General features: G+C 33.5%; 1 protein-coding gene across 1 annotated transcript; it reads left to right on the top strand.

The window, feature by feature from the left end:
• Positions 1-634: 634 nt before the first annotated feature.
• On the top strand, positions 635-20,065 carry LOC133182167 (kanadaptin-like). Its single transcript, XM_061316906.1, has 12 exons — positions 635-1,305; positions 2,731-2,908; positions 5,274-5,393; positions 6,406-6,469; positions 6,587-6,729; positions 10,103-10,263; positions 14,431-14,500; positions 15,342-15,531; positions 15,791-15,878; positions 17,265-17,660; positions 19,532-19,610; positions 19,963-20,065. The coding sequence occupies exons 1-12, from the start codon at positions 667-669 to the stop codon at positions 20,010-20,012; spliced, it is 2,178 nt and encodes a 725-aa protein (XP_061172890.1). The 5' UTR covers positions 635-666; the 3' UTR covers positions 20,013-20,065.
• Positions 20,066-26,535: the final 6,470 nt, after the last annotated feature.

The following is a 26,535-nucleotide window of genomic DNA, read 5'->3' as shown; positions in this document are numbered from 1 at the left end:
GTATTACGATGATATTTATCTTAGCTATTATTATTATAGAATATTTAGTTGTGAGAATGGAGTGGAAAAAAGTTTCTTTACAATACATCATATGCATTAACTGATTAAGGAAGCTCTTAACACATTTTGGACTTTGGGAAATTAATTATACATATAGAGTTTATCTAGTTCATTTTCAACATAGGGTATCTGACAGGAAAAATCTTCATAGACATTGAGAAAATACATTCAAATAAAACATTATACTTTATCTTGGTCTAATATATTGTTAAGGAAACTTGATTTTTTTTTAAATCTTATATTATTTACTGTAGACTTCCGTCCATTCTAAATGCAAAAACTATATCTGGATGTTTAGAACTTCCATTAGTCTATGATTGATGCGGGATTTAGGCTAACCTTTCCTTCATCGCATACATCATTAGCAATAATATTTGCGTATTGGTGTGTGGTGCTTACACTTATGTCTGTTTCCTGATTTGTTCTTTTATCTTTCTCCATAAATTATTTATTTAGCTCATAAATGAACAAAATCAAAACTCACTGCATTTTGAATAACAATTTTAATGTTGTAAGCGATATATCGGAAGTTTAATTTTCAACATGGAGGCAAAAGAGGTGGAAATGGATATTGACAATAACATATTCTCAGAGAAAGTAGAGAATATGGAACCAGTGGGTGAGAAAAGTACTGAAAATTGTGGCAGTAAAAAGGAAAACATTTCTGCAGTCGATTTCAAAACTCCAACTCTACCAACAAAATCTAAACGAATCGAGAGAGAAAACGTCAGCACAACGAAAACGGACACAATTAATTTGGAATCACGTGCAACTGAAGAAATTAAAAAAGAACAGATAAAAGATACTCAGAAACTCCCATCAAGTATTCAACCCAAATCAGTTAGCAAGTTATCACCAGCCGAGCAGTTACAACAGTCTCGCATTGCCATTCCTTACAAAGAACCTTCTTGGGGTGGAATCTGTGAACAAGAATACAAATTTGAAGTGATAAAAAATGGAGCCATTATTGACAACATTAAGTTAGATAAGACTTATATTGTGTTTGGGAGGCTGCCAAGTTGTGATGTGCCAATGGAGCATCCCTCATTGTCACGACATCATGCAGTGGTTCAGTTCTGCAAAACACCCACTGAACAACAGGAGAAGGGCTGGTACCTGTATGACCTAGACAGTACACATGGTACCTGGATTAACAAAAACAAAGTGTACCCAAAGAAGTATTATAGAATTAGGGTTGGGCATGTTCTGAAGTTTGGTGGAAGTACCAGGTTACATATACTACAGGTGAATAGTCAGTATTTAATAGGGGTGTAACAATACGATGACGTATTGTGATGCAGAGAGTGGTTGATATGATACATCTATACATAAATAAAGTATCAATATTTTTTTCTATCCTTGTCAGAAGTACTTGTATGTGAAGATACAGGGTTGGAAATTATAGACCGCCCGAGGCGGTCTGTTTCTGAGGCGGGCGGGGACAGTCCTCAGATGACAGCCTGGTGGTCGCGCTAATTTTAATAGCCAGTTCCTTAGTGTACTTGACATGAATTAATCTTTGTTGATTCATCTGAATTATTTTCATCTTATTCCTACCTGTAAACTTTACAATATTTTTAATATAGGCAGATTTTAAATTAAAATCAGCAGTGCTTTGTATTTTTCTACTTTCGTTTTTAAAAACGATCTATATATAGCCAGAGACATTTATATGTCTCTAATATGGCTTCCGATTTTATTGCTTGTTTATCATTTCATTTTGTTTAATCTTGCTTTTTAATGAAATGATAATTAACCCTAAATCTATGTGTTTCACCTTGCATACCCCTTCAGGTTGTCAATAAATAGTTTAAATCCCTTTTAACTGCTCCAGGCTATTAGATACCCGTACCTGGACAGCTGTGTGCGTCCAAGCGAGAAGTGATTTCCTTTGCCTAATTAACACCTGCATGCATTAAACAACCTCTATGTATTGAATAAACAAACCTGATATTCTTACCCCGATTGACAAAATATGACAGTCGTGAAACTCGGAAATTTCAGGGTGAAAATTTTAAGTCAATTTTGGTTCCCTGATCGGGAACAGCTGTGTTACAAAATTTATAATACATTCATAATAATGAACATTTTTATCAGGACTGGCAGGTTTTGAGCAGGGCTGGTAACTTTTAAAAGAAGCCAGCCCTGCAGCTGGCTGCTATTTTCAGTGAGTTTCCAACCCTGGAAGATACATTAACATATAATGTAATTCTCAGTTATATGTTGTATGCAATTGAATCAAAATCTATGCAAGTATTAACTGACTGATGGAGTTTCTCTCAAGATGGATTTTTTTTTCTATTTTTTGTGACCATGGTCATGACCATACATATATTGAAATAAAAACTCCTTGTATCCTTAGTGTAGAAAAAAGTGAGTACCATATGTTACTGAAATTGGAAAAAATCTGCAGGTGGGATAGATTTTTGAAATAATTTCACAAAAAGTTCATTTTACCAACCATGGCAATTAATACCATTTATTGAAATGAAAATCAGTAAATGAAACAATGTATCTTGATGTATCTACTATTAAACATGTTAAATTTTACCAAAACTGTATAAAAAGCTTTTTATAAAAGAATCCATGGCTTTATTGACCCTTATGGTGCTAAAGGGTCCTGTACCCTTTCAATTGGGAATTTTAGATTAAAAAGATTTAAAATTTCAGGGGCCTGAAGAAGACAAAGAAGAAGAATCAGATCTGAGTGTAGAAGAGATGAAACAACAGAGAGAAAAGCAGAAGAGAGAGGCAGAGTTCCTCAGGCAGGCAGAACTGGCAGAAGAAGAAAGAAAAATACAAGAACTGAAAGCTAAAGAAGAGGCAAGAGGTTGCTCATGGGGAATGGGTATGGAAAATAACATTTTTCTTGTTGATTTATAAAGATTATCAAAAATTAAGTTGAAAAATCATTAGTGAATATTATAATAGCTATAAAACTTTATTAAAACTTATAAAACACAAATAAAAAAAAAAGTATGTAGAAAGTGGCATGGTATGCTAAATTTTGAATTGTCTAATAGCAAATTTTTTTTTCAAATAAAAAAAAAATGGATGCCAGTTTTATTGGCCAAATATCAGTACATTATAGTTTGCATACCTCACTTTGATTCAGAAATTGCTAAAGTTTCCAGTATGTGTGTGACATCACACCACTCTGTCAGACTGCATACTCAGCTGACCTATAAGCACATTCTACTCCAATATTGATAAAGGACTATGTATTATGCATCATGTTTTGGCTTCCAAGTCAATTATATATGTAAAACTTAATTCATACTTTAAGCTCACCTGAGCTCAAGTGAGCTTTTCTGATCACATTTTGTCAGGCATAAGTGTTTGTTCATCTGTAAACTTTCACATTTTTGACTTCTTCTCAAGAACCACCGAGACAGTTTCAACCAAACTTGCCACTTTTCCACTAAGCATGGTTGGGTGAAGGGGATTCAACATTATTCAAATAAAGGGCCATGCCCTCTTTCAAGGGGAGATAATTAAGGGTAAGTGAAAATTTTTTATGACATCTTTTAAAAATCGTCTTTATAAGAACCACTGGACCAGAAAAAATTAAACATAGGTGAAAGGTTCATTACATAGTGTAAATTCAAGTTTGTTCAAATTCTTCTTCTTGAGAACAGCAGGGTCATGATATGCCAGCATCCTCAGGTAATGCAGATTCAAATTTGTTCCAATAATGGTCCTGGAGAAGATTTGGGCCACAATTAGGGAGCAAAGTGATATGTAGGAATAGGAAAAAATCTTTTAAAAATTTTTGAATGGGGGGGGGGGGTCATTTATTGAAATTTATTTTACAATGTTCCTTATTTCATTTACTCATGAATTTATAGGGGGCGAAATCTTTAAAAAAAATTTGAATGGGGGGGCTCATATATTGAAATTTATTTTACAATGTTCCTTATTTCATTTACTCATGGATTTATAGGGGCAAGCTTCATAAATTTGATAATGATTAAGGAGTTCTCACCAAGCTGTAAAATGTATGTGATATAAGTCTAACTAGTTCCAGGTGGGCCAAAAACGGTCATAGCCTAAAAAACTCATGATATTCAGGTGACTGTTAAGGCCCATGGGCCTCTTGTTATGTTTGAAAAATAGACAAAAGGAGTAAGAAAGTTGATGGAATTAAAATTCAGGGGTTATATTTCTACATGATTTTATGTTGCAGTATTATATGGAGAGAAACTGCCAATACACCTCCTGTTTATGGTTCTGAAGCTAAGAAGCTTTTACCATACAAATCATGTAGATCAAAATACAGCTTACTCCACTTATATTGAAATCGCTCATTTTGAAATTCCGCTTATTTTGAAATAAAAATAAATCCCCTGTTTTAGCCTCTCATTTTCTTTGCATTAAAATAACGGTTATATTGAAATCGGCTATTTTGAAATATCGCTTATATTGAAGCCACTGATCGGTCCCTAGATGTGATAATGAGTTGTTTTCATAACGGTTATATTGAAGTACTCCCTGGCGGCTGTCATTACGGTTGGTGACAGTAATTATGCCTGACTGACCAGTTGATATACAAAGGTGTGAATTAATAACTTCTCACCCTATGTGTTTTTATACTGCTTTTATAATAAAATTTATTTACTGTTGAATTCTTTGTTTTCGCGTATATTGAGGCTAGACGCAATATGGGAACCCCTCAGAAAAGAAAAAACCTTATCTCTGGGACATTAAATACGAACTAGTTATGGCTTTTGATAAGAAGACAAAGCCTAATTAAATCCGAAGTAGCTAAGAATTTTGAAATTAACCCGAGTACACTTAGGATGATATACAAGCAGTGTTCAGCAGTAATTGAAGCTTTGTGTCCGGTGATTTTTCTCCAAAACGTAAAAGAATGCGATCGGGAAATTAAAATGATAATGAATGCAACAAAAAAAAAAAAACAAAACAAAACTAACCGATTTTTTTTTTAATTTAAACTTTCAAGGACTAGTATTCCATGTACTCTGTTCACTGTAATAGATAAATGATGACCAAATTAATTTTTTTTTTGGGTTTGTTCTTTATTTTAGATCGGGATTGAACTTTTAGAAATGGCGGCTTCACGCCAGTCGATCCATTTCGCTTATATTGAATTACGGATATATTGAAATAATTTGAATTGTCCCCTGAATTTCAATATATCCGGAGTAGGCTGTAGATGAAAGATAGCGTTAAAAATTATGGATTATTTCCAGGTGAGGATGCAGAAGAAGATGAAGCTGATAATCCATTTGCCAGCATCATAAACACTGAGAATGAGCAACTCTATATAGATGATCCCAAAAAAGCACTCAAAGGATATTTTGAAAGAGAAGGTATGTCAAACAACTGTCACAAAAAATTACATTTTGTTTCATCAAATCATCAGGAGTTCTATCCAAATAAAAAAAAAAAGAAATAAATAAAAGAAAAGAAAAGAAAAGAAAATGAACCTTAAAAAAAATATGGGAAAGAGAGAAAATAATCCCCTCTCCCCTAAAAAAGAAAAACAAAATACCAATATATAGGTATACTAGTACATGGTACATAGACATACTTATTCAAGGTATATAATTCTTTATGTTGGTTTTTTATTTTTGAAGAATCATGCTGCCATGGTTACTAAACATAGAAAAATATTTGAAATTTGTTTAAAATTCTAATCTTTCTGCAGTTTTGTCCTGACTTCAATAAAACCTTGATACACAAGTAGGCTATCTCAAGATTTATTATTCTCATCTCTTTATATCAAGTTTAGAGCTTATCTTCAAAGATCAACGATTCTTTGAAACTGAGGTGGATTTGTATATGTATATTAAAATAAAAATTTCCTGAAATCAAAACTAATATTATAGAAAAATATCATTTTGATAACATTTTTGTTATGGCCTTAAAAATTTAAGCCTAATACCTTTGTTAATAGGTAAGATATCTTTAAATAAAAACAGCATGGATTGACCATTTCTATTATCAAAAAAAAAAAAAATCTCTTTAGATTTGCAATTTCAGAAATCTTCAGGCCTTGTGCGATTACAAAATCTTCGCTCTATATGACAAAACTGGTACCCTGTGTATTGGTTTATTGCCTGTATATCAAAATAGACTTACAACAGTCAAAAAGATTTATAAACTCAGATATTTTGGACAAAGAATTTCAACTTAAAATTTTGTGCACTCTTTGATGTCATTTTTCCCTTGGGATTTGTTAAATTTTTGCATAATGATAAATCTTTGGCCTGTTATCTCCCACAGAATCATTTGTGTACCAAGCAATTTTTAATGAAATTTTAAAAAGAAAGCACTATAAATACTGGCATTTAGTTTCATTCATTTTTGTGTTGTTTATAGGATATGAAGAACCAGAATACAATGTCCAAGAAAATGGAACAGGAAAATTTAGATGCACAGTAGAGTAAGTCATTAGACTCATCTGCAGTACTTTTAAGTCAGAATTTAGTCTTCTCAGAGAAAGTTTTTATTTAGAGCACTTGGCTAATTTGTTCTATGTCCTTTGTGTGTTTTTTGTAAGATTACCAGTGGACACCCCTACAGGAGAGCCTATGGTGGCTGAGGCCATTGTTTCTGGAAAGAAGAAGGAGTCTGTTATTCAATGTGCTCTAGAGGCTTGTCGTATGCTGGACAGAATGGGTCTACTAAGGGCAGCAACTCATGGTAAAAAAAAATGTTTTTTCCTCTTAACAGTCTAATACTACATGTAAAACATTTAATTAACTCTTTCTTTTGATACCTTGTGGAAATCTTTTATATTTAAAACAATATACATGTAGAAACATCGTCACTAGACTCTTAATTCTATATAATTGTAGCCGATATTCAGCACCATTCCCATCATAAAAAAAAAAAGTTAGTTTTTCCCAAAAGGCATTTGTAATTGAGTTTCCTCACTTACTAACTAACCCATATTCAAAAACATATTAATTTTTTTTTTTGTTATTCACTTCAGAAAAGATTATATCTAAACGTTACTGTCTATAAAATATGCTTCACACCCAAACTCAATAAATTGGTGCAATTCAAGATATTTTTCCTTCAAAAATCGACTTTTGATTATCCATCTGCTAATAAGATTTTCGGATAGATCAACATATCAAGTTTGTATTCCCAAAGATTTTTCAAGTTAAGTTCATTGGTTAAGAAATTACGTCAAGTTGAAATAAAGGTGTATTGTTGATCATTATTTGCTGAGAAACAAGCGTTACGTATCATATAATAGTTTTCCTTTAAGATTTTAGGATGAAATAATATAGATTGTAATAAATCCTCAATGTCAAAAGCAAACCAGTCTATTTACTTTCGTGATAAGACAAAAAAGGTCAACTGTCATAATGTATTTTATGAATTGATGCAGTCAAATTGTCGTATTATATTTTTTTCTTCAAATGAATTTGACATATCTCTAAAATTTTATATTTCAAATATGCCTCAAGAAAAATCAAATCTGCCCGGCGCAAATGGGGGTTCTAAATAAATAGAGGATCCATTTATAGAAACGTTAAATAAAATGTTGTTCATGAATTGTGGTCTTGTTCTTATTTACACTTTCAAAGGCAACAACGTTCATATGTAACGAATGTTTCATGAGAAGTAATATTTACTGTTTTTAAGATTAATTCCAACAAAATGGACCAATTCATGAGATGTAATTTCTGCTCTTCTTGTGCCATGGTATTGAAAATGTCAAAAGAAATCATAATTTGAACTGCATCATATATATCATCGTGTCATATTTTCCTTGAACTGTACTATATGTACAAACGGATAAGAGATATATGTAAAATTGTCTGTATAGACGTTTGAACAGAACCTAAAATAATGTAAATAACAATTTTTCTGATGACTTTTAGCTTGAAATCATTTAACCATCAATGGAAACTTCCTTCGTATTTTTGCTTGGGTCATTGCCATACTTCAACTAAAATAATATGCTGAAACGTACGTTACTTAACATAAACTGCGAGTTTAACAGTATCAAAATTATAAGAGAGAAACAAAAAACCCTGATGTAGATTCAGAATAGAAACTCAAGCCTTTGTTTAATCAATATCATATGATTCAATCTAAAAATGTCTTTCAAAATAATTTCAATTAATGTTTTTCTTCAGAAGTAATGTGTGTGTTCAATAATGCGTCTCTAGAATCAGTTTATATTAAAATTTATGCAACTTAAGCTTAAATGATACAAATCAATCAATAAAGTTTACATTCGAACAATTAGTCATGAAAGAAATTCTGTAAATATTGTTGCAATTTTGATATATGATTTGTTAAAAATTTTGTAACATTCGTTACCTTCGGTAACGAATGTTTCAACACCTTTCAAGACTAATAGAGGACGTTCAGGTGTAGATTGATACTGGTTGCGTAGTTGTTGTCGGTCGTTATATAAATATTAACAGTTACATACTAATTCATTCCTTTTGATTCATTGTTATTGTATTCTAGAAAACAAACTCACCAACACTGTCTAGACTTTAGAAAAAAAATCATAAAAAGGCAGTACCGTACTCCGGATGTCAAAATTTGAATACTGGCGCAAAATATTTGACCACGTATATGTGCAGAAGATGTTTGAACTCATAAATCGTTCTTTTTTAAGAGGTTTGGTAACGAATGTTTCGGTAACGGTTGTTTCATTTAATCATTTTCTCTTAAATAGTAAGCTAACAATAAGACATTGTTAAATCATGGTTGGAGCATGGAATACAGCTGTTGGATAGAAGAAAAAGTATCACATGTTTAACTATGATATCATTCTATTTCATCTATTAAACTAATACAACGAATGTTTCATGCCTATCCATACGCATGTAAAACAGGAAGATAGAATGTAATTTCAAAGTATTGGTAGCATATACAAGGCTTTGTACCATTTATTTTTAATTGTCAAGAAGTTTCCTTCAAAATAAAACGTATTCCAATCTAACAGGCATACAATACCGAATACTCATACTATATTTAATGTCACAGTCCGTTTTTATTTTGTTTCTGGCGACATCGCGATATCAAATCAAAGTTTGGTAATATATTTGTGATTATGCTCAATAATTTATTAAAAGCATTTTACAAATAAATGTTTTGAAGACATATGCTATCTAATTTAAGATTCAACTGTTATTTGTACAAAAAATAGCCATTTAAGTGTAATTATTCGATGTTGGCGACAGTAACGTACGTTTCAAAAAACCACTATATGCCAAATAAAATATTTCAATATGATTTGTTCACTTCATTTTTGTATTTTTGCCTTAAAGGTTACATATTCATGCATTCATTCAAAAAGTATTTTCTGTGATATTTCATTATTTTTTTACGCTTAACCCCCAGCGACATCATTTGCACCATTTTATTGAGCTTGAGTGTTCAGGTTCATGGTGATTCCCATTTCTATTGTACTAACATTCCATTATTCTTTTAATTTTAATAGCCCTTGCACCATCCCAACATTTATGTGGGAGAGTCCTGCTGACTTTTGAGCATAAATCTATTTTTACAATAAAAGACACATTGTTCAACTGAAGGGCACTTGAGCCTCTTATCTTATTCTAAAGAAAGTAGATATATTCATTTCTTTTAAACTGGCAAAACAACCCTTACAAAGATGTGATAATTGAAACTTGTGTGCAATAGATATTATTTTTTTGTTACCAGTTTTGAGTGAGTTTCTCTAAAAGTCAGAGATTAAAAAAAAGTAGAAACTGTTGAAAAATTCTGTAGTACAAATGCCTTAGAAAAGGATTATAAGTTTACAATTGTCGTTTCTGTAAAAGATTCAGAATCTCATCAGATGTTGTTGGTAAAAAAAGAATTGATAGAAACTCTCCATCAGCTTATGATAAGACCATGGTGGCTGTTGATTTACCTAGCATTTTCTAATTGTGTTGTTCTTGTGGAGTTATTTCAGTCTGACTGACTCTAGATTCAGAGGTGAATACTTCAGCCACAGTTCTTTATGGATGCATCATTTACCCTTGCTGTACTCTTTATTTGTGCTGTACCAAATGCGACCTAATTTTAATTATTACAGAAAGTCGTAAGAGGAAGAAAAAGAACTGGGAGGAAGATGATTTCTATGACAGTGATGATGACACGTTTCTCGATCGTACAGGAGACATAGAGAAGAAGCGGAAACAGAGAATGCAGAAAGCAGGAAAAATGAACGACCAAGTGGAAACTTATGAATCTCTGGTAGAAACATTTTACTTTGAATATCAATTTAACATTGCAGTGTTCCTACATGAGAAAATTTTTTATTTAGGTTCAGGAATTTAAAAACCCAAGTTAGAACATAGATTATAATTTAGTTTCAATGCATTCAGCAGCATTTTCAAATTGCTGTGTGACATATTGCTGCATTTTATGCCTCATTTACATGTGTATCATTATTACTAACAAAGTTTTATCACATTCATTATGTATTCTGATGAACCATTTACAGTTCAACAATGTTTGTATTTTTAGGTCACCTGAGTCACTCAGGTGACCTATTGCTATCCGTTCTCATCCGTCGGCGTGCGTCGTGTGTTAACATTTGAACTTTTTTAGCTTCTTCTCTGAAACCGCTTAACCAATTTCAACCAAATTTGGCATATAGCATCTATGGGTGAAGGGGAACAAAAATTGTGAATTTCATGGTCCCTGCCCCCCTGGGGCCTGAGGGGTGGGGCTAAAACCACCAAAAATAATGCAATCTTTAAAAATCTTCTTCTTTACTCCAGGACATCAAGCAGTCAAACTGTTGGCGTCATTGTAACAAGCATTGAGCCCTCTACCAAAATTGTGAAATTCATGGCCCCAGGGTCAGGGGTTCTGGCCCCAGGGTGGGGCTATATAGATCATATAGTGAAAGTGCATTATTTCTTTGAAAATCTTCTTCTCTGCTCCTGGGTATTAAATAAAGTAACTAAGTACATAGTTATGAAGAGCAAGAGTGCCTCTTCCAAAATTGTGAAATTCATGGCCCCAGGGTCAGGGGTTCTGGTGTTAGGGCGGGGCTCTAATGATTATATAGTGAAAATGCATTAATTCTTTGAAAATCTTCTTTTGTGCTCCTGGGTATTAAATAAAATAACTAAGTACATAGTTATGATGAGCAAGAATGCCTCTTCCAAAATTGTGAAATTCATGGCCCCAGGGTCAGGGGTTCTGGCCCCAGGGTGGGGCTATATAGATCATATAGTGAAAGTGCATTATTTCTTTGAAAATCTTCTTCTCTGCTCCTGGGTATTAAATAAAGTAACTAAGTACAAAGTTATGAAGAGCAAGAATGCCTCTTTCAAAATTGTGAAATTCATGGCCCCAGGGTCAGGGGTTCTGGTGATAGGGTGGGGCTCTATTGATTATATAGTGAAAATGCATTAATTCTTTGAAAATCTTCTTCTGTGCTCCTGGGTATTAAATAAAGTAACTAAGTACATAGTTATGATGAGCAAGAATGCCTCTTCCAAAATTGTGAAATTCATGGCCCCAGGGTCAGGGGTTCTGGCCCCAGGGTGGGGCTATATAGATCATATAGTGAAAGTGCATTATTTCTTTGAAAATCTTCTTCTCTGCTCCTGGGTATTAAATAAAGTAACTAAGTACATAGTTATGAAGAGCAAGAGTGCCTCTTCCAAAATTGTGAAATTCATGGCCCCAGGGTCAGGGGTTCTGGTGTTAGGGCGGGGCTCTAATGATTATATAGTGAAAATGCATTAATTCTTTGAAAATCTTCTTCTGTGCTCCTGGGTATTAAATAAAATAACTAAGTACATAGTTATGATGAGCAAGAATGCCTCTTCCAAAATTGTGAAATTCGTGGCCCCAGGGTCAGGGGTTCTGGCCCCATGGTGGGGCTATATAGATCATATAGTGAAAGTGCATTATTTCTTTGAAAATCTTCTTCTCTGCTCCTGGGTATTAAATAAAGTAACTAAGTACATAGTTATGAAGAGCAAGAGTGCCTCTTCCAAAAATGTGAAATTCATGACCCCAGGGTCAGGGGTTCTGGTGTAAGGGCAGGGCTCTATTGATTATATAGTGAAAATGCATTAATTCTTTGAAAATCTTCTTCTGTGCTCCTGGGTATTAAATAAAGTAACTAAGTACATAGTTATGAAGAGCAAGAGAGCCTCTTCCAAAATTGTGAATTTTATGGCCCCAGGGTCAGGGGTTCTTGTGTTAGGGCGGGGCTCTAATGATTATATAGTGAAAATGAATTAATTTTTTGAAAATCTTCTTCTGTGCTCCTGGGTATTGAATAAAGTAACTAAGTACATAGTTATGATGAGCAAGAGAGCCTCTTCCAAAATTATGAATTTCATGGCCCTAGGGTCAGGGGTTCTAGTGTTAGGGCGGGGCTCTATTGACTATATTGTGAAAATGCATGAATTCTTTGAAAATCTTCTCCTCTGCTCCTGGGCATTAAGATGATAAACGAAGTACATAGTTATGATGATGAGGTGGGCCTCTTCCAGAATTGTGAAAGCCATCGCCCCTGGGTCAGGGGTTCTGATGTTAGGGCGGGGCTCTATTGATTATATACTGAAAATGCATTAATTCTTTGAAAATCTTCTTCTCTGCTCCTGGGTATTATTTAAACAAACAAAGTGCATGGTTATGATGCATAAGGATGCCTTTTCAAAAATTGTGAATTTCATGGCCCCAGGTTCAGGGGTTCTGGTGTTAGGGTGGGGCTCTATTGATTATATAGTGAAAATGCATTAATTCTTTGAAAATCTTCTTCTCTGCTACTGGAGATTATTTTAACAAACTAAGTGCATGGTTTTGATGCATAAGGATGCCTTTTCAAAAATTGTGAATTTCATGGCCCCAGGGCCAGGGGTTCTGGTGTTAGGGCGGGGCTCTATTGATTATATAGTGAAAATGCATTGATTCTTTGAAAATCTTCTTCTCTGCTACTGGAGATTATCTAAACAAACTAAGTGCATGATTATGATAGGCAAGGATGCCTCTTCCAAAATTTTTAAATATATGGCCTCAGTTTTTGGGGTTCTTGAGGAAGGGGGGGGGGGGCTCTATTGATTATATAGTGAAAAAGCATTAATTCTATTAATTAATCAGTAATTAATCCTGTCTGCTCCTTAGCGTTGAGCTGATAAATAAATTGCTTAGCTATGATGAAAATGGGAGTTTCAAACAGAATTTTTAAATCTTGTGGTCCTAGGGTCAGGGGTTCTGGCATGATGGGGGGGGGGGGGCTTTTGATAATATAGTGGAAAAGTGTTAATACTTCGAAGTCCATAGTTATGATGATGAGGGTAACTCTTCCAAATTTGTAAATTTCTTGACCCTTGGTCTTGGGTTCTGGTGTTAGGGTAAGGCTTTGTTGAATCTGTAGTGAAAATGCATTGTACCTGTGAAATTCTTCTCTGCTTCTGGGCATATATCGGAAGAAAACTGAGTAAAAGTTTAAATGATATAAGTAAGCGTATTTTTACCAGATTTTTGAACATCTGGACCATTTGTCTAAGCATTCTAGTCCTGGGCAGGGCTCTATTAATTTGTATTCTACTGAGAGAAGTTATTCCCCTTTTCCGTTCACCTTTGATAATTAATCACTGTAAATAATGTATTTGAAAGGTTAATAGAATAAGATAATTATGCAAGAATGTTTATCGTATAATTCAAAAAGTATTTTCTTAGTTTTAATAATCAGGTAGACCTGTAAGTAATAGATAAATAAAAATGAGACAAAAATAACTTATCTTATTAAAAGTTCTTCAAAGACCATAAGAGAGGTCAATGCTAGAGGTCTTAATATGGGTTTAAAAATAGTACAGAAGCACTAATAGTTTGTTAGTAGTCTGCATGGTGATAGTGTTAAGTGGGGGAAAGATTAAGTTATGAGTTGATACTGAATACTAGACTAATTATTTTGTTGATCCTGATTTTCCTACTTTTCTTGCTTTAGGGCAACAAAGCTTCATCTATCAGTGTATTTAACTTCTAAATTGTTGTATTATACTCAGGTGACCGTTAAGGCCCTTGGGCCTCTTGTTAATTGATACACTTGGAAGATATCACTCACAAAGGGTCATGCTTTATTCAATACATTCCATTACCTGGATAGTAATGCCATAGATGAATGACACTTTGACAAGCTTTTAAATAATGTCATTCAAAAAAAAAAATACAAATGAAAAGACTGTACGCATTAAATACCATGTTTAGAAAAGATTGTATTTATATTAGCTCTGGGTTTATGTTCTTTTGGCAAGTAATGCTAGTGCATTTTCACCATTTCAATTTGATGTATAAAGCTAGTACTTTGTATAAAATCACCCTATAATATATATATATATATATATATATACATATGTAGATGTAAATAACCTCCTTTTAAAAATTTTACAGACAGAGAAACTTGACAACTTACAGAGAGAAATAAAAGACATTGAAGAAAATTTAGCCAAAGCAAAGAAAGGTATTTGATTGCATGCAATTTACCATGTAAAAGTAAATTTAAATAAGTAGTTTGTTAGAGACTTGTGAATTTTATCGTTTACATTGTGCTGAATTACTGTGTAAAGTTGTTCCTGAATATATATACATGTAACATTTGATATATTCTTTTTTTATTTAAACAGTTTTTTATTATGTTAAATACTTAATAGAATTGGGTGGCAGACACACTGCCTATATAAGCTCTCTTCATAAACATAGAATAAAATTTATATTTGAACTTAATCTACTGCTATCAGTTTTCATCCCTCTGTTTTCTGTTCTGTGTCCACTTTTCACATGCTCCATCTTCTCCAGAACACTTTGCTAATTTCAACCAAACTTGACACAAAGCATCCACTGCTTATGGGAAATAATTTTAATATGTAAATGTCCATGTCCTTTTTTAAATGGAGATAATGAAGAAATTATGAAAATAGGCTGGGATCATTTAAAAAAAAAGCTTCTAGGAACCTGAAGTTGTAAAACCTGTGGAAGCTTCCTAATGTCCTCTGTAGTTCAGATTTAATTTTGTTCAGTCTATAGCCCATTACACCAGGAGGGATTCAGGGAGGGGTTCTGAAATTTTACATAGAAACATAAACTGATAGGAAAAATCCAGTAATTTTCTTTTTTTTTTAAATTACAGTGCTGCAATAAGTTAGTCTGTAAATTTACTGTCTTGTGACAATGAACCATTATCACTTATTTCTTAAATAGAAATCACACCAAAAATGTCACTTGATAACTTTTTCCAGATGCTTTTTAGAGTTGTGTAAAATTCAATTTCTTAAATTTGAAATCATTTTATGTTGTTAATACAGAGACTGAGGCAATGCAGGAAGAAGGAATGGATGCCCTGGATGCCTACATGTCAGCCATTAAATCGGGAGTCATGGATACCAAGACAAAGATGAAACTAAAGAGACAACTCCTGGAGCTGAGGAAGGAAGCACAGAAATTACAGAAGCTCATCAATGTGGCTAAACCAGCAGCCCTGCCAGAACTGAAAAGGTAGCCAATTTTATTAAGGCTGTTTTACTTAAAAAGTTTTTAACAGATTTTAAGACTGTCATACCGATAATTCTTTTCCAACCCTTGAAGTGATGTTAAAGGTATTATAAACCTAAATAGATATATCTGTGCATGTTTGTACTGATTGTATTTGAATGTACTTGTTTTATTTTGACAAGCATAGGCTACATGAAAAGAGTAAATATGGATCTTGATAGTTAGATTTAAGTACATTAATTCTTCTTTATTTACAATGCAGTAACAATGTGGCAGTGAAGGCAAGGGCAGACAAAGCCCATTATACATTTGGCAGACTGAAGAAGCCACTTGGAAATCCTAAGCCTAAGGTACAATTGCATTCTCCTGTATTTACTTTTTATCCAAGCTCCAGATATCGTTGTTCAGCATTGGTCAAACTTATTTATTGTTTTATGACGTTCATTTCAAGATTGTTTCAACAAAACTTTTTCATTTTATGAAATATGTTTTACATCTAGTTGGGATGTCAATGAGTATGAGGTCATGCTGATCAACAACTTAAAATTTAATGTGTTATTTTGACCTAAGGATCTTGATCTTTGATTATGTAACCCCAAAATTTATAATTTGCACCATTAATTGTTGCTTATCTGTATTGTGAATACAAAGACAACTGGTCAATAAGCACTTGAGTTATCAAAATATGAACAATAGATAATCAATGATTACAAAGTTCACCTCGACAAATATTACCTTGAATCAAGGCAGAGTCTCACAACAAATGAATCTTTTGATAATGTGCATTAGTAGATTCACCGATGCACATTTCATCTGGGTAGCACTAATAGTTACTTGGCAATGGACTTGCTCCAAAAGCTACAACTAGTCTATCATCTAGAAAATGTAGGTCAGTCTGATGGTGTGCATTCCTAGATGCATAATCCATGAAAGTTTGATTAACATAGGGCTATTAGTTACTTGGTAATGGATGTGCTCCAAAAATTCTAATCTGGTCATTCATCTGGAAAATATAGGTCAAATCATTTTGTCAGCAAAGAACATTGTAGATACTTGGGAATGAACTCAAATACTTTTACCCAGGTCACTCATCTTGTAAATGTACATGTAAGATAGATCCAGCATCCAAAGTGTGTTCTGGTAGTTACTTGCAAATGCACTTGCTCCAAAAAAATTTTACCTGGTCACTCAACTAGGAAATGTAAGTCAGATCCAGCATCCTTATCATGTTTGAGAGTTTGCATCCCTAGATATCATTCATGCAAGTTTGGAACAGGAAGGGCTTATAATTACTAGGGAATGGACTTGCCCCTATGACTAACTGGGTCACTCATCATGAAAATCTAGGTCAAATCCCTAGATGCATCATCCATGCAAGTTTGGTCAAAATAAGGCTTATACATGTAGTTACTTTGGAATGAAATTGCCCCAAAAACTTAAACCTGCTATTGCCAACACCAGGCGTAAGAGGTATAGCATAAGCTCATTGAGACTTCACTGAGATGAGCTAAAAATTAAGTCTCATTGTGCCAGTTTGAAGTGAACATATTTTATTGCAATATATATACAATGGGATTGGGCACAAGTTCTTAAAACTTATTTCGCCCTCTCCCTAACTTGTGCCAGTTAAAATTCTGACATACAACAAGATGATTAAATGCAGTGGTTACTATAGAGCAAGCACATAATAACTCAATGATTTATAGTTCTAACTGGATAATCTGTAAATTTTACAGTCCCCTCCAAAGACACCCACTGAAAATGAAGACAACATTGTTGAGGAAGAGGAGGAAGAAGAGGAAATCTCCATGGAGATCACAGACACACACATTTCCTCCTCTGTAGATACATCAACCAAGACTTCAGGGACAGAAGGGCAGAATAGATCAAATGGGACAGTGGAGGCTGAATCATTGACTAAAACTGTTAAAAATGTTGAAAACATTCATAAGACCTCTAAATCAGAGGAAACTGTGACTTTATTAAAAGGTTCTGCTGTGCCTCCTACAGCAGCCATATTGAAGGGTCCTACCATGCCTCCTCCTGAGCTGAGAGGGGAAGACAGCATTAAAGGAACAGTAGAAGAGAACAGAAAATCAGAGAAACAAAAGAAAATTAAACCCCTTCCTAAGGTATGATGGCATGTACATGTGCTTCAGCATGTAACCAGTACAATTAAGGTATAGCTTCTTCAAAATAGATAACCTACTCCCAAGGTCAAGGTAAAAAAAAAATTGGACACAGTTGATGAATTCTCACCAAAATGTGTATCAGTGCACCAACTTGCATAAAAATATCTTGAATTTTTATTTGAAACTGAGCTAAAAGCAAATTTAAGAAAAGCGAGGTCAAGATCAAAGAAAGGTCAAGGTAAAAAGTTGTTGATGCAGTTCAATAGCACTCATCAAAATGTATCACTAAAGGAAGTTTGTTTCTTAAAACAGGAGTAGGGTGGGGCCACAAAAGATAATTTTCTTACAAGCATTTTCCCTCAGAGTTATTCCCCTTGGTGATCTTGGAGGTCAAACTGGTGAACCTTTTTTTCCTTTCATCAATGAATTTTAAACATGTATGGCAGAAATATAAAGGAGTAATAAAAATTATGAATTAAAGGAGGCTTTACCAAACATATAATTGTCAGAAAAATAGTGTTATATACACCTGAATGTCCAGTATGACAATTTTAAAATTGGTAGAATAATGAAGGGGTCTAGGTATGTTGACCTCCAATATGATGGGCAATGGGAAATAACTCTTAATAAATTAACATCTAGATATCAAAAACTATCTTTTTTACATAGGAAAAATATTTTAAAAAATTTTCTCCTCAAACACCACAGGGCAAAAAAAAACTTATGTGAAAGCTTCATTACATGAAGATTACTGGTATGTGTAGATTCAATTTTGTTCAAGTCTTTACCCCAGGGTAGGGTGGGACCATAATAGGTGATCAAAGTTTTACATGGGAAGAAATCGGAAAAAATCTTAAAACCTTCCAGAGGACCACTAGTTCTTATGTGAAATTTTCAAATTAAATTAAATAAGGGTAGGGTAGAGTGAGGGCACCATAGGTGATCAATGTTTTATATTAGTAATATATAGGAAAAAATCAAAATCTTTAAAGTAAAACATCTTCTTTTAAAAGATCAGCAAAGGTATGAATAGTCATATTTATATGACTGAAAGCATCCTCAGGTAATGTACATTCAAGCTTGTTCAAATCATGACACCTGTGGGTAAGATTGGGCCACAATGGGCAACCAATGTTTTACATAGAAATATAATGGGGAAATATCTGCTGAAGAACAGTAAGGCCATAGTGACTCAGATGAGTATTGTGGCCCATGGGCCTCTTAATATTTTTATTATTATACACAATTTATAAAGCCCTAAACATAATAAAAAATTAATCAAGTATGAAATTGTCTTAATTGCCATTTTTGTGTATACTCATGTGTAGAAATGGATACATGTACTGAGATATTCAATAAGGCTACAGGGATGATAATGAAAAGGTAATGAAAAGGGGCAGAGAAATATTCAAATCTTGAGTGTATTTTTGTTGGTTTTAAATGGATAAAATGTTTCAGTTTGTGAATGTTATTGGTGTAAATCACAGAGACTTGGCTGCATATTTTTCATGAAGTGCTAGTGGCTTCATGAAATATGTCTGCATAACAAGTCTGTGTGATTTACTCACCAACAACACCCAAAACTAAATAAACACTCCTTAATTTAAAAGTTAAAAAATGTACATATATAAATTTTAAAAGCACTAGTAATGTTTACATGTAAAAATCTTAACTTTAAAAAGTTAAACACTTAAAAAGAATCTTGTGACCCCTACATAAAATTTCTGGCTCATGAATAAAAGATGGTTTACATTTTATCACTCAGTGCTCCAATATACTCATATTTTGATATACCGGTATGTAGATATGCCAGTTTGAGTCAATGTATTGTAGTGCAGGCCATAAACAATAAAACATTTTAATTCCTGTAGGTAAAAAAACAAGATGTAAAACTTGGATCGTCCTACTCATCTGAGGATCCAGACTACGCTGTGTGGGTCCCTCCAGAAAGTAAGTCTTGTTCATTTAAAAGTGATTCAGTAGAAGTACAATAAATATAAAACATGCTTAAAGTGAACTTGCTTATAAGGAATTTATGCTTACAATGAAGTGATTATCATTCCCAGTGGCTCAAAAATATATTGTTAGCTTAAAATTATGTTTATAACAAAGCAAAATTGTCCCTGGCACTTTGTTATAAGTGTGTTTTACTGTATATGTTATTCTAATGCTGAATTGAGTAATTTGTTCTGGATTTATATGAGTGACTCAAAATTCATACATGATTAGTACATGTGCTTTCTTTTTAAAAATCTCTATTAAATATCTCAGTTATTGAACTCTTGATTTTTTAATTTTGTAGATCAATCAGGAGATGGAAAGACATTTCTAAATGAAAAATTTGGTTATTGATTTAACTTTTTTGCTTCCCCCCCCCCCACCCCCCCACCCATTTATGAAAAATAAATGAAAGATAAACACATGCTGTTTTGTGTTTTTTAGGTCGGATTGTTATCTGTTTTTTTTTTCAATCATTGTGCATTGTCTGTGAACAAGTTATTATTTTTGTGCATGTCCATTTCCAAGTAACTTCAAGCTTTATGGTGACCAAACTTGCATGGATGACACATATAAGGGTGCACATATCAGACTTGTTTTGGATGCTGGATTTGACATACATTTCTGGATGAGTGACCAAGTTAAAGTTTTTGGAGAAGGTGCATTCTTAAGTGATTACAGTCAAAGCCTATTATTTTGAACTCGATGACACAGAAAAAACTTTGAGATATCTGTGGGCTTGAGATATTGAGGTTAAAATAGGCAAAGAAACCATGGTTTGGACTTCCAATTCACTTCAGCATACCATGGTAATCCAGATATCAATGTTTGATATATCAGTTCAACTGTAAATGCTCTAGGATGACCAGTGTTGCATGGATGTTGCATCTAAGGGTGCACACTACCATACCTGCTTCAGATGCTGGATCTGAGCTACATCTAATGGGTGATTGAACAGGTTAAAGTTTTTGGAGCAGGTCCATTCCCAAGTATCTTTAAGTCTTACGGTGATTAAACTTGAAATGATGATGCAAGTAGGGATGCACACTACCAGACTGACTTCAGATGCTGGATTTGAGCTATATTTTCCAGATGAGTGCTATCAAACTATTGCTTCATTGTCATAGTATCATCCCTTCATCAATCTATTATAAAATGCAATTGAATAAGAGAATTATAGAAGAATTTTTATGCCCCTCCATGAATATGGCCTTGGCATATAGTGTTTGTCATGTCCATCTTCCGTCCTTCTGTCCTTCCGTCACACTTTGCGATTAGCTCTGTTCAAAGCTCAGTTTCAAAGAAACTATCCAAGATATTTTTATCAAACTATTTATGCTGATAGATATTGATGTAAGCTATTCAACTGCATCAACATTTTTTGACCTTGACCTTTCTTTTGACCTTGACCTCAATTTTCTTAAATTAGTGTTTAGCTCAGTTTTAAAGATACCATTCAAGATAGTGTAATCGATACATACTGATGTAAGCTATTCAACTGCATCAATATTTTTTCACCTTGACCTTTCCTTTGACCTTGACCTCACTTTTCTCAATTTGTGTTAAAATGTTGCATTACTAATATACCCTCGGCGGGGCATTCATGTCCTATGGACATATTTCTAGTTATAATGTATATATAATACAACCAGAAGTCTCTAATGAGACTGTAGCTCTACTGGTTTGAACTTATAAAAAAGGAAGAGAAATGTTGCACTAAGTCTAGGACTTGAAACTTTGCAACAGCAATAAATAGAATAATTAGTGAGTATGTATTCAGTATTAAGGTCTAACACGAGGCATTAATTTTGGGAGGGAAATTGAAAATAATAATAATAAAAAAAATCTCTTAAAAAGTGGGAGAGGAACACCCACCCACCCCCCTCCCCGTTTTACGTGCCTTAAGTTTGAATTAAACGATTAACCTACTTTTCAGTAACTTGTCTGAGGTTAAGATTTTTTTAAATGATGATCATTTTGATAAAATATAATGAAATTTATTGTATGCATAATCGGATAAAAAAAATGTACCTACATCTCCACTCATATGGAATGATTTCGTCTTGTTGTTCTTTGCAGATAATATCGCAACATGTATCCGCAATATATACATGTATAATACAATCTTGCCTAAATCGAAATTGGGATTAAATTTGCATGTAGCTCAAGTCAGACATTTCTATTATCTCTATATAAGTTCTTCCTTCCACGCAAAGAAATTTTGAAATGATAACAAGTCCGCAATTTTGATTTTAATGCTTAATTAAATATTTAATGTACCTAGATAACCTCAGTTAAATCTGTTAGTTAAATCAGAAAATTAATTAGGTTTTAACTGTTAGTTAACTTTTGTGCAACTGGTTTAACTCACCGTTAAATTTAACGTCAGGATAACGCAAAGTTAACGGCCAGTTAAATTTAACTAACGTTCGTGGAACCGGATCCAGGTAGACTTGTTAATAATATATTGCAAGTTACCATATGGCTTATGCTTACTTTGGAATGGACCTGCTCTAAAAACTTGAGCCTGTTCAGTTACCTAGAAAAAGTAGGTAAGATCAAGCATTGAAGCAAGTCTGGCGGTGTGCATCCCTCAATTGGATCATCAATGCAAGTTTAATCACCAACTAGGGCTTATAGCTGCTTTGGAATGGACCTGCTCCAAAAAATTGAACCTGGTCACTTACTCTTTAACTACTTCCATAACAAAAACATTCCCCCAAACCATTGTTCATACCCTCCTGGGCATGAGATCATCGAAAAGGATGAATTGCCATAACTTATGTAAGGGGTCCCTATTGATATGACAAATTCTAATAAATCTACAATAAATTTAATAGTGGATTAAAATGACTAATTCTAATACATCTGCAATGATTTGAATAGTGAATAGAAATGACACATGAATCGAGCACACGAGGTACAATTTTCTCCTTTCACATATAGATTTTATAAAAATAGTGACCAATCTGTACTTATAACAAAGTAAGAGAAAAGTAGCATTTGGACATGAAACTTTTCAACAGCAATAAATAGAATAATGATCCTTGGTTTAGTCTCTTTTCGTGGCAAGATTTATTGCAATCAGAGTAAAACTGTATGAGGAGAAGCCTACTGAGAGAATTTTACAATTTCTATTTTTAGTAACCATGGTAAAATCGCTCATTGAAATAAAAACAAAAAGCCCAAGGGCCTTGAATCGCTCTTCTGATACACTATACAACCTATCACTTCTATTTGAAGCCTCTAAGTATCCTGTATATTTAGATGAACCCTTGAAATTCCAAAGGTAGGTCATCATGACCTACATTTTAGGATGATTCTAAGCCAATTATTACTTTTGAGTTGGTCATGGTGACCTACTTATCACTTGTCATTCTCTGAGGACCCAAGATGCATCAACTAAGTTTTATGATTCTAAGCCAATTAATACCTAAAATATTTTTAAAATTATAACCATAAAATTTCAAAAGTAGGTCACAGTGACCTACTTTTCAGGAGACATACTTGGAGGACCCAAGATGCATCATCTGACAAAGTTTGATGATTCTAAGCCAATAAGTACCTGATATATTTAAATAAAGCCATAAAATTTCAAAAATAGGTCACAGTGACCTCCTTTTCAGTCAACTAACTCTGCGGACCCAAGATGCATCAACTGAAAAAGTTTGATGATTCTAAGCCAGTTAGTACCTGAAATATTTAATTAAAGCCATTAATTTTCAAAAGTAGGTCACAATGACCTACTTTTCAGTTGTTGTACTCCGAGGACTCAAGATGCATCAACTGACAAAGTTTTGATGATGCATCAACTGAAAAAATTTGATGATTCTAAGCCAATTAGTACCCGAAATATTTAATTAAAGCCATAAATTTTCAAAAGTAGGTCACGGTGACCTACTTTTCAGTTGATGTTTTTTGAGGACCCAAGATGCATCAACTTACAAAGTTTTATGATCATAGGCCTTAAAATGTCCAAATTAAGCCTTTAAAATCGAATGCCTGCAAAGTTCAAAAAGTAGGTCACTGTGACTTTTTAATAAAAATGTTTTACGGCCCCAAGATGCATCATCTTACAAGATTTAATGATTCTAAACCTCTCAGTATTCGAATTAACGACCTTAATTGTTTTGAAAAAGATTAGCCATAAAATTCAAAAAGTAGGTCAAGGTCACTAAATGCCCAAATGAGGGATTCTCTACCATGGAAAGTGGAGACATGATATGCCAAGGAATTAATTATTCCTTTCAACCTTGGATCTGAACCTCCATATTTATTGACTTGTTGCAAAAATTATTTAATATTTTATTGTGAATTACTTCATTAGAAGTATTTGGGCTGCCCGTATGTTGACAGTACACATGAAACATTCCTGTACGTGTCTTTTTCAAACAATTTCATTCTGTATTGAAATAATTGTTTTGAGAGCTATTAATTGTTTTAATAATACTGTTTGTCTTCAATGGAATGAAAGTTAAACACTAGGTAGTTCACAGTTTACACCTCATTATCTGCAAATCAGGGATGTCTCAGTCAATTAATTGGCCAATTAAGATAAGCAAACACAGTGACACACTCCCTCTCTTACAGACACTTATAACCTCTCAATGATATGAAAGCAACCTTACAATTTTGAATGAAAACATGAGAATGATTTTGCAAATTTTAAAGTTACTAAAACAAAAGTTTGAAGTTGTTTAAACATTTTCAGATATGAATAAGTATTTCCATCTTCTCTTTTTTCGAATACAATGTAGTTTATTTACCAAATTATTTATATTTGATATAGTACTTAAATCTGTTTTTGCTATTTATAATTTTCTATTACAAGACAGAGTTTTTCAACATCTGAAATATGAAAAAGGACATGCAGCAAGAGGACAGTGGGTCAAATGTAAAATGCACACGAAAAATCTGTATATTTTATTAATAAATGGTTGAAATGCACTTCTGAATTATTTAATACTAGACCAGAAGGTCTATAATGCAAATTTTATTGAGAAAATTATTAAACTTATGATAATAAAAGTTAGGAAATCCAAACATTACACAAGGTGGTTTATATTTGATATTTATGTGTGACTGACTGGAAATGATTCTCCAAAATAACATCCATTTATGTATAAAATAATCGAAAGTAATCGAAAAAGTAATTATAATTACATTGAAAATTTTAGCTGTAATCGATTGAATTACGATAACAAGTAATCGAAAATCTCTTCGATTACAGATTACTGTCGATTACTTGAAAACAAGTAATCATTACAATCGATTACGATTACTCGATTACGATTACCCCATCCCTGGTAGGAGGAGTAGCGTTTTTTAAGTACTTAAATAGAAAATTCTATTTTTAGTAACCATGGCAACACCAATTATCAAAATCAAAAATCAATAGACAGAATTTTGTACCTAATTATGCATCAACTCGGGTGCATAATGATATTGAAATCAGACTAAAACTAGATATCATAGAGATGGTGGCCATCTCAAAGGAACCCGCTTTCAGCAACGAACATGAAAATGTAAGGAAGCTGAAAAGGGTTTATTTTGAAGAGGAACATTTGCGTACTATTAAGGGATGTGTTGTTTGAGTCTAAAGGGCTTTATGTCATCCTTGTTATAATAAAAAATGGCATGAAAATCATGAGTGCTCCATACCCTCCATCAAAACACGGCACAAAAATCAGGAATGTTGTATATCCTCTACGAAAATTGTTCATATCCTCTATAAAAATATGGAAGAAAAATCCAAATGTTCCGTACCCTAAGTCAATTGGTAAAGTTTGAGGCTGACTGGAAAGAAATTATGCACCGAACAAAGATTTTAACAGAGAGGCTATTTTTGACCTTGACCCTTGACCTGAAAACTTCGTTCAAGGTCACCGCACATCCATTGACCAGTGGCACTCTGTGAGTGAAGTATGAGCCACATTGGACCAAGAGGAGAGAAGATATGCTCCGGACAAGGATTTTTCACATAATTCTGCTATGACCTTAACTTTAGACCTAGAAACATGGTTCAAGGTCACTGCACACCCTTTACCCAAAGACACTCTGTGGGTGAAGTATGAGCCAGATTGGGCCAAGGAGAGAGAAGATATGCTCCGGACAAGAGATCTCGGTTGAACGGACAGACTGATCACTATAGGGCGCCCGCAGAGCGGGGCCCTAAATAGGAGGAGTAGCGTTTTCAAAGTTTTTCACAGAAATTTCTATTTTTAGTAACCATGGCAACACTGTTCGAGACCAAAACCCATTAAGCAGATTATTTATCTTAGTGTTCTCTACTTAACTGCAAAGTTATATTAAAATCAGACTAAAACTGTAAGAGGAGGAGCGTTTTCAAAATATTTTACAGAAATTTCAATTTTTAGTAAGGAAGGCAACATTGTTCTCCTAAATCAAAATCTGATATACAGTATTATGTATCTTAGTGAGGTCTACTTACGTGCCAAGTAATCTTAAAATCACATCAAAACTGTAGGAGGAGTTGCGTTTTCAAAGTATTTCACAGAAATTTCTATTTTTAGTAACCACGGCAATACCGCTCACCGAAATCAAAAAGCGATATACAGAATGATGTATCTTTTTGTAGTCTACTTGTGGTACCCACTTACTTGTGTGGTGAATTATACTGAAATCAGACCAAAACTGAATGTAGGAGAATTAGCATTTTGAATATATTTCACATAAAATTCTATTTTTAGTAACCAAGGCAACACCGTTCATTGAAATCAAAAACAGAAACATAGAATTATGTATCCTAGTGTAGCCTTCTTGTGTGCCAAGTTAAACTGGAATCAGACCAAAACTGTAGGAGGAGTAGCATTTTGAAGAATTGTTTACATACTGATGGACACATTACCATCGCATA

The sequence above is a fragment of the Saccostrea echinata genome, unplaced genomic scaffold (genome assembly GCF_033153115.1).
Source record: "Saccostrea echinata isolate AGI-Se365-2 ecotype Australia unplaced genomic scaffold, CSIRO_AGI_Sech_v1 ptg000009l, whole genome shotgun sequence".
In the NCBI taxonomy this organism is placed as follows: domain Eukaryota; kingdom Metazoa; phylum Mollusca; class Bivalvia; order Ostreida; family Ostreidae; genus Saccostrea; species Saccostrea echinata.
Note: the sequence above shows the minus strand (reverse complement) of the source record. Positions and strands in the feature narration are given on the sequence as shown.

What these genes read in the sequence shown, in the direction of transcription:
- LOC133182167 (XM_061316906.1), top strand. Translation starts at nt 667, where the DNA reads ATGGAACCAGTGGGTGAGAAAAGTACTGAAAATTGTGGCAGTAAAAAG. An exon ending in CCAGGTTACATATACTACAG is followed by an intron (nt 1,306 to 2,730) that starts GTGAATAGTCAG and finishes TTAAAATTTCAG; the next exon opens with GGGCCTGAAGAAGACAAAGA. An exon ending in ACTAAGGGCAGCAACTCATG is followed by an intron (nt 6,730 to 10,102) that starts GTAAAAAAAAAT and finishes TAATTATTACAG; the next exon opens with AAAGTCGTAAGAGGAAGAAA.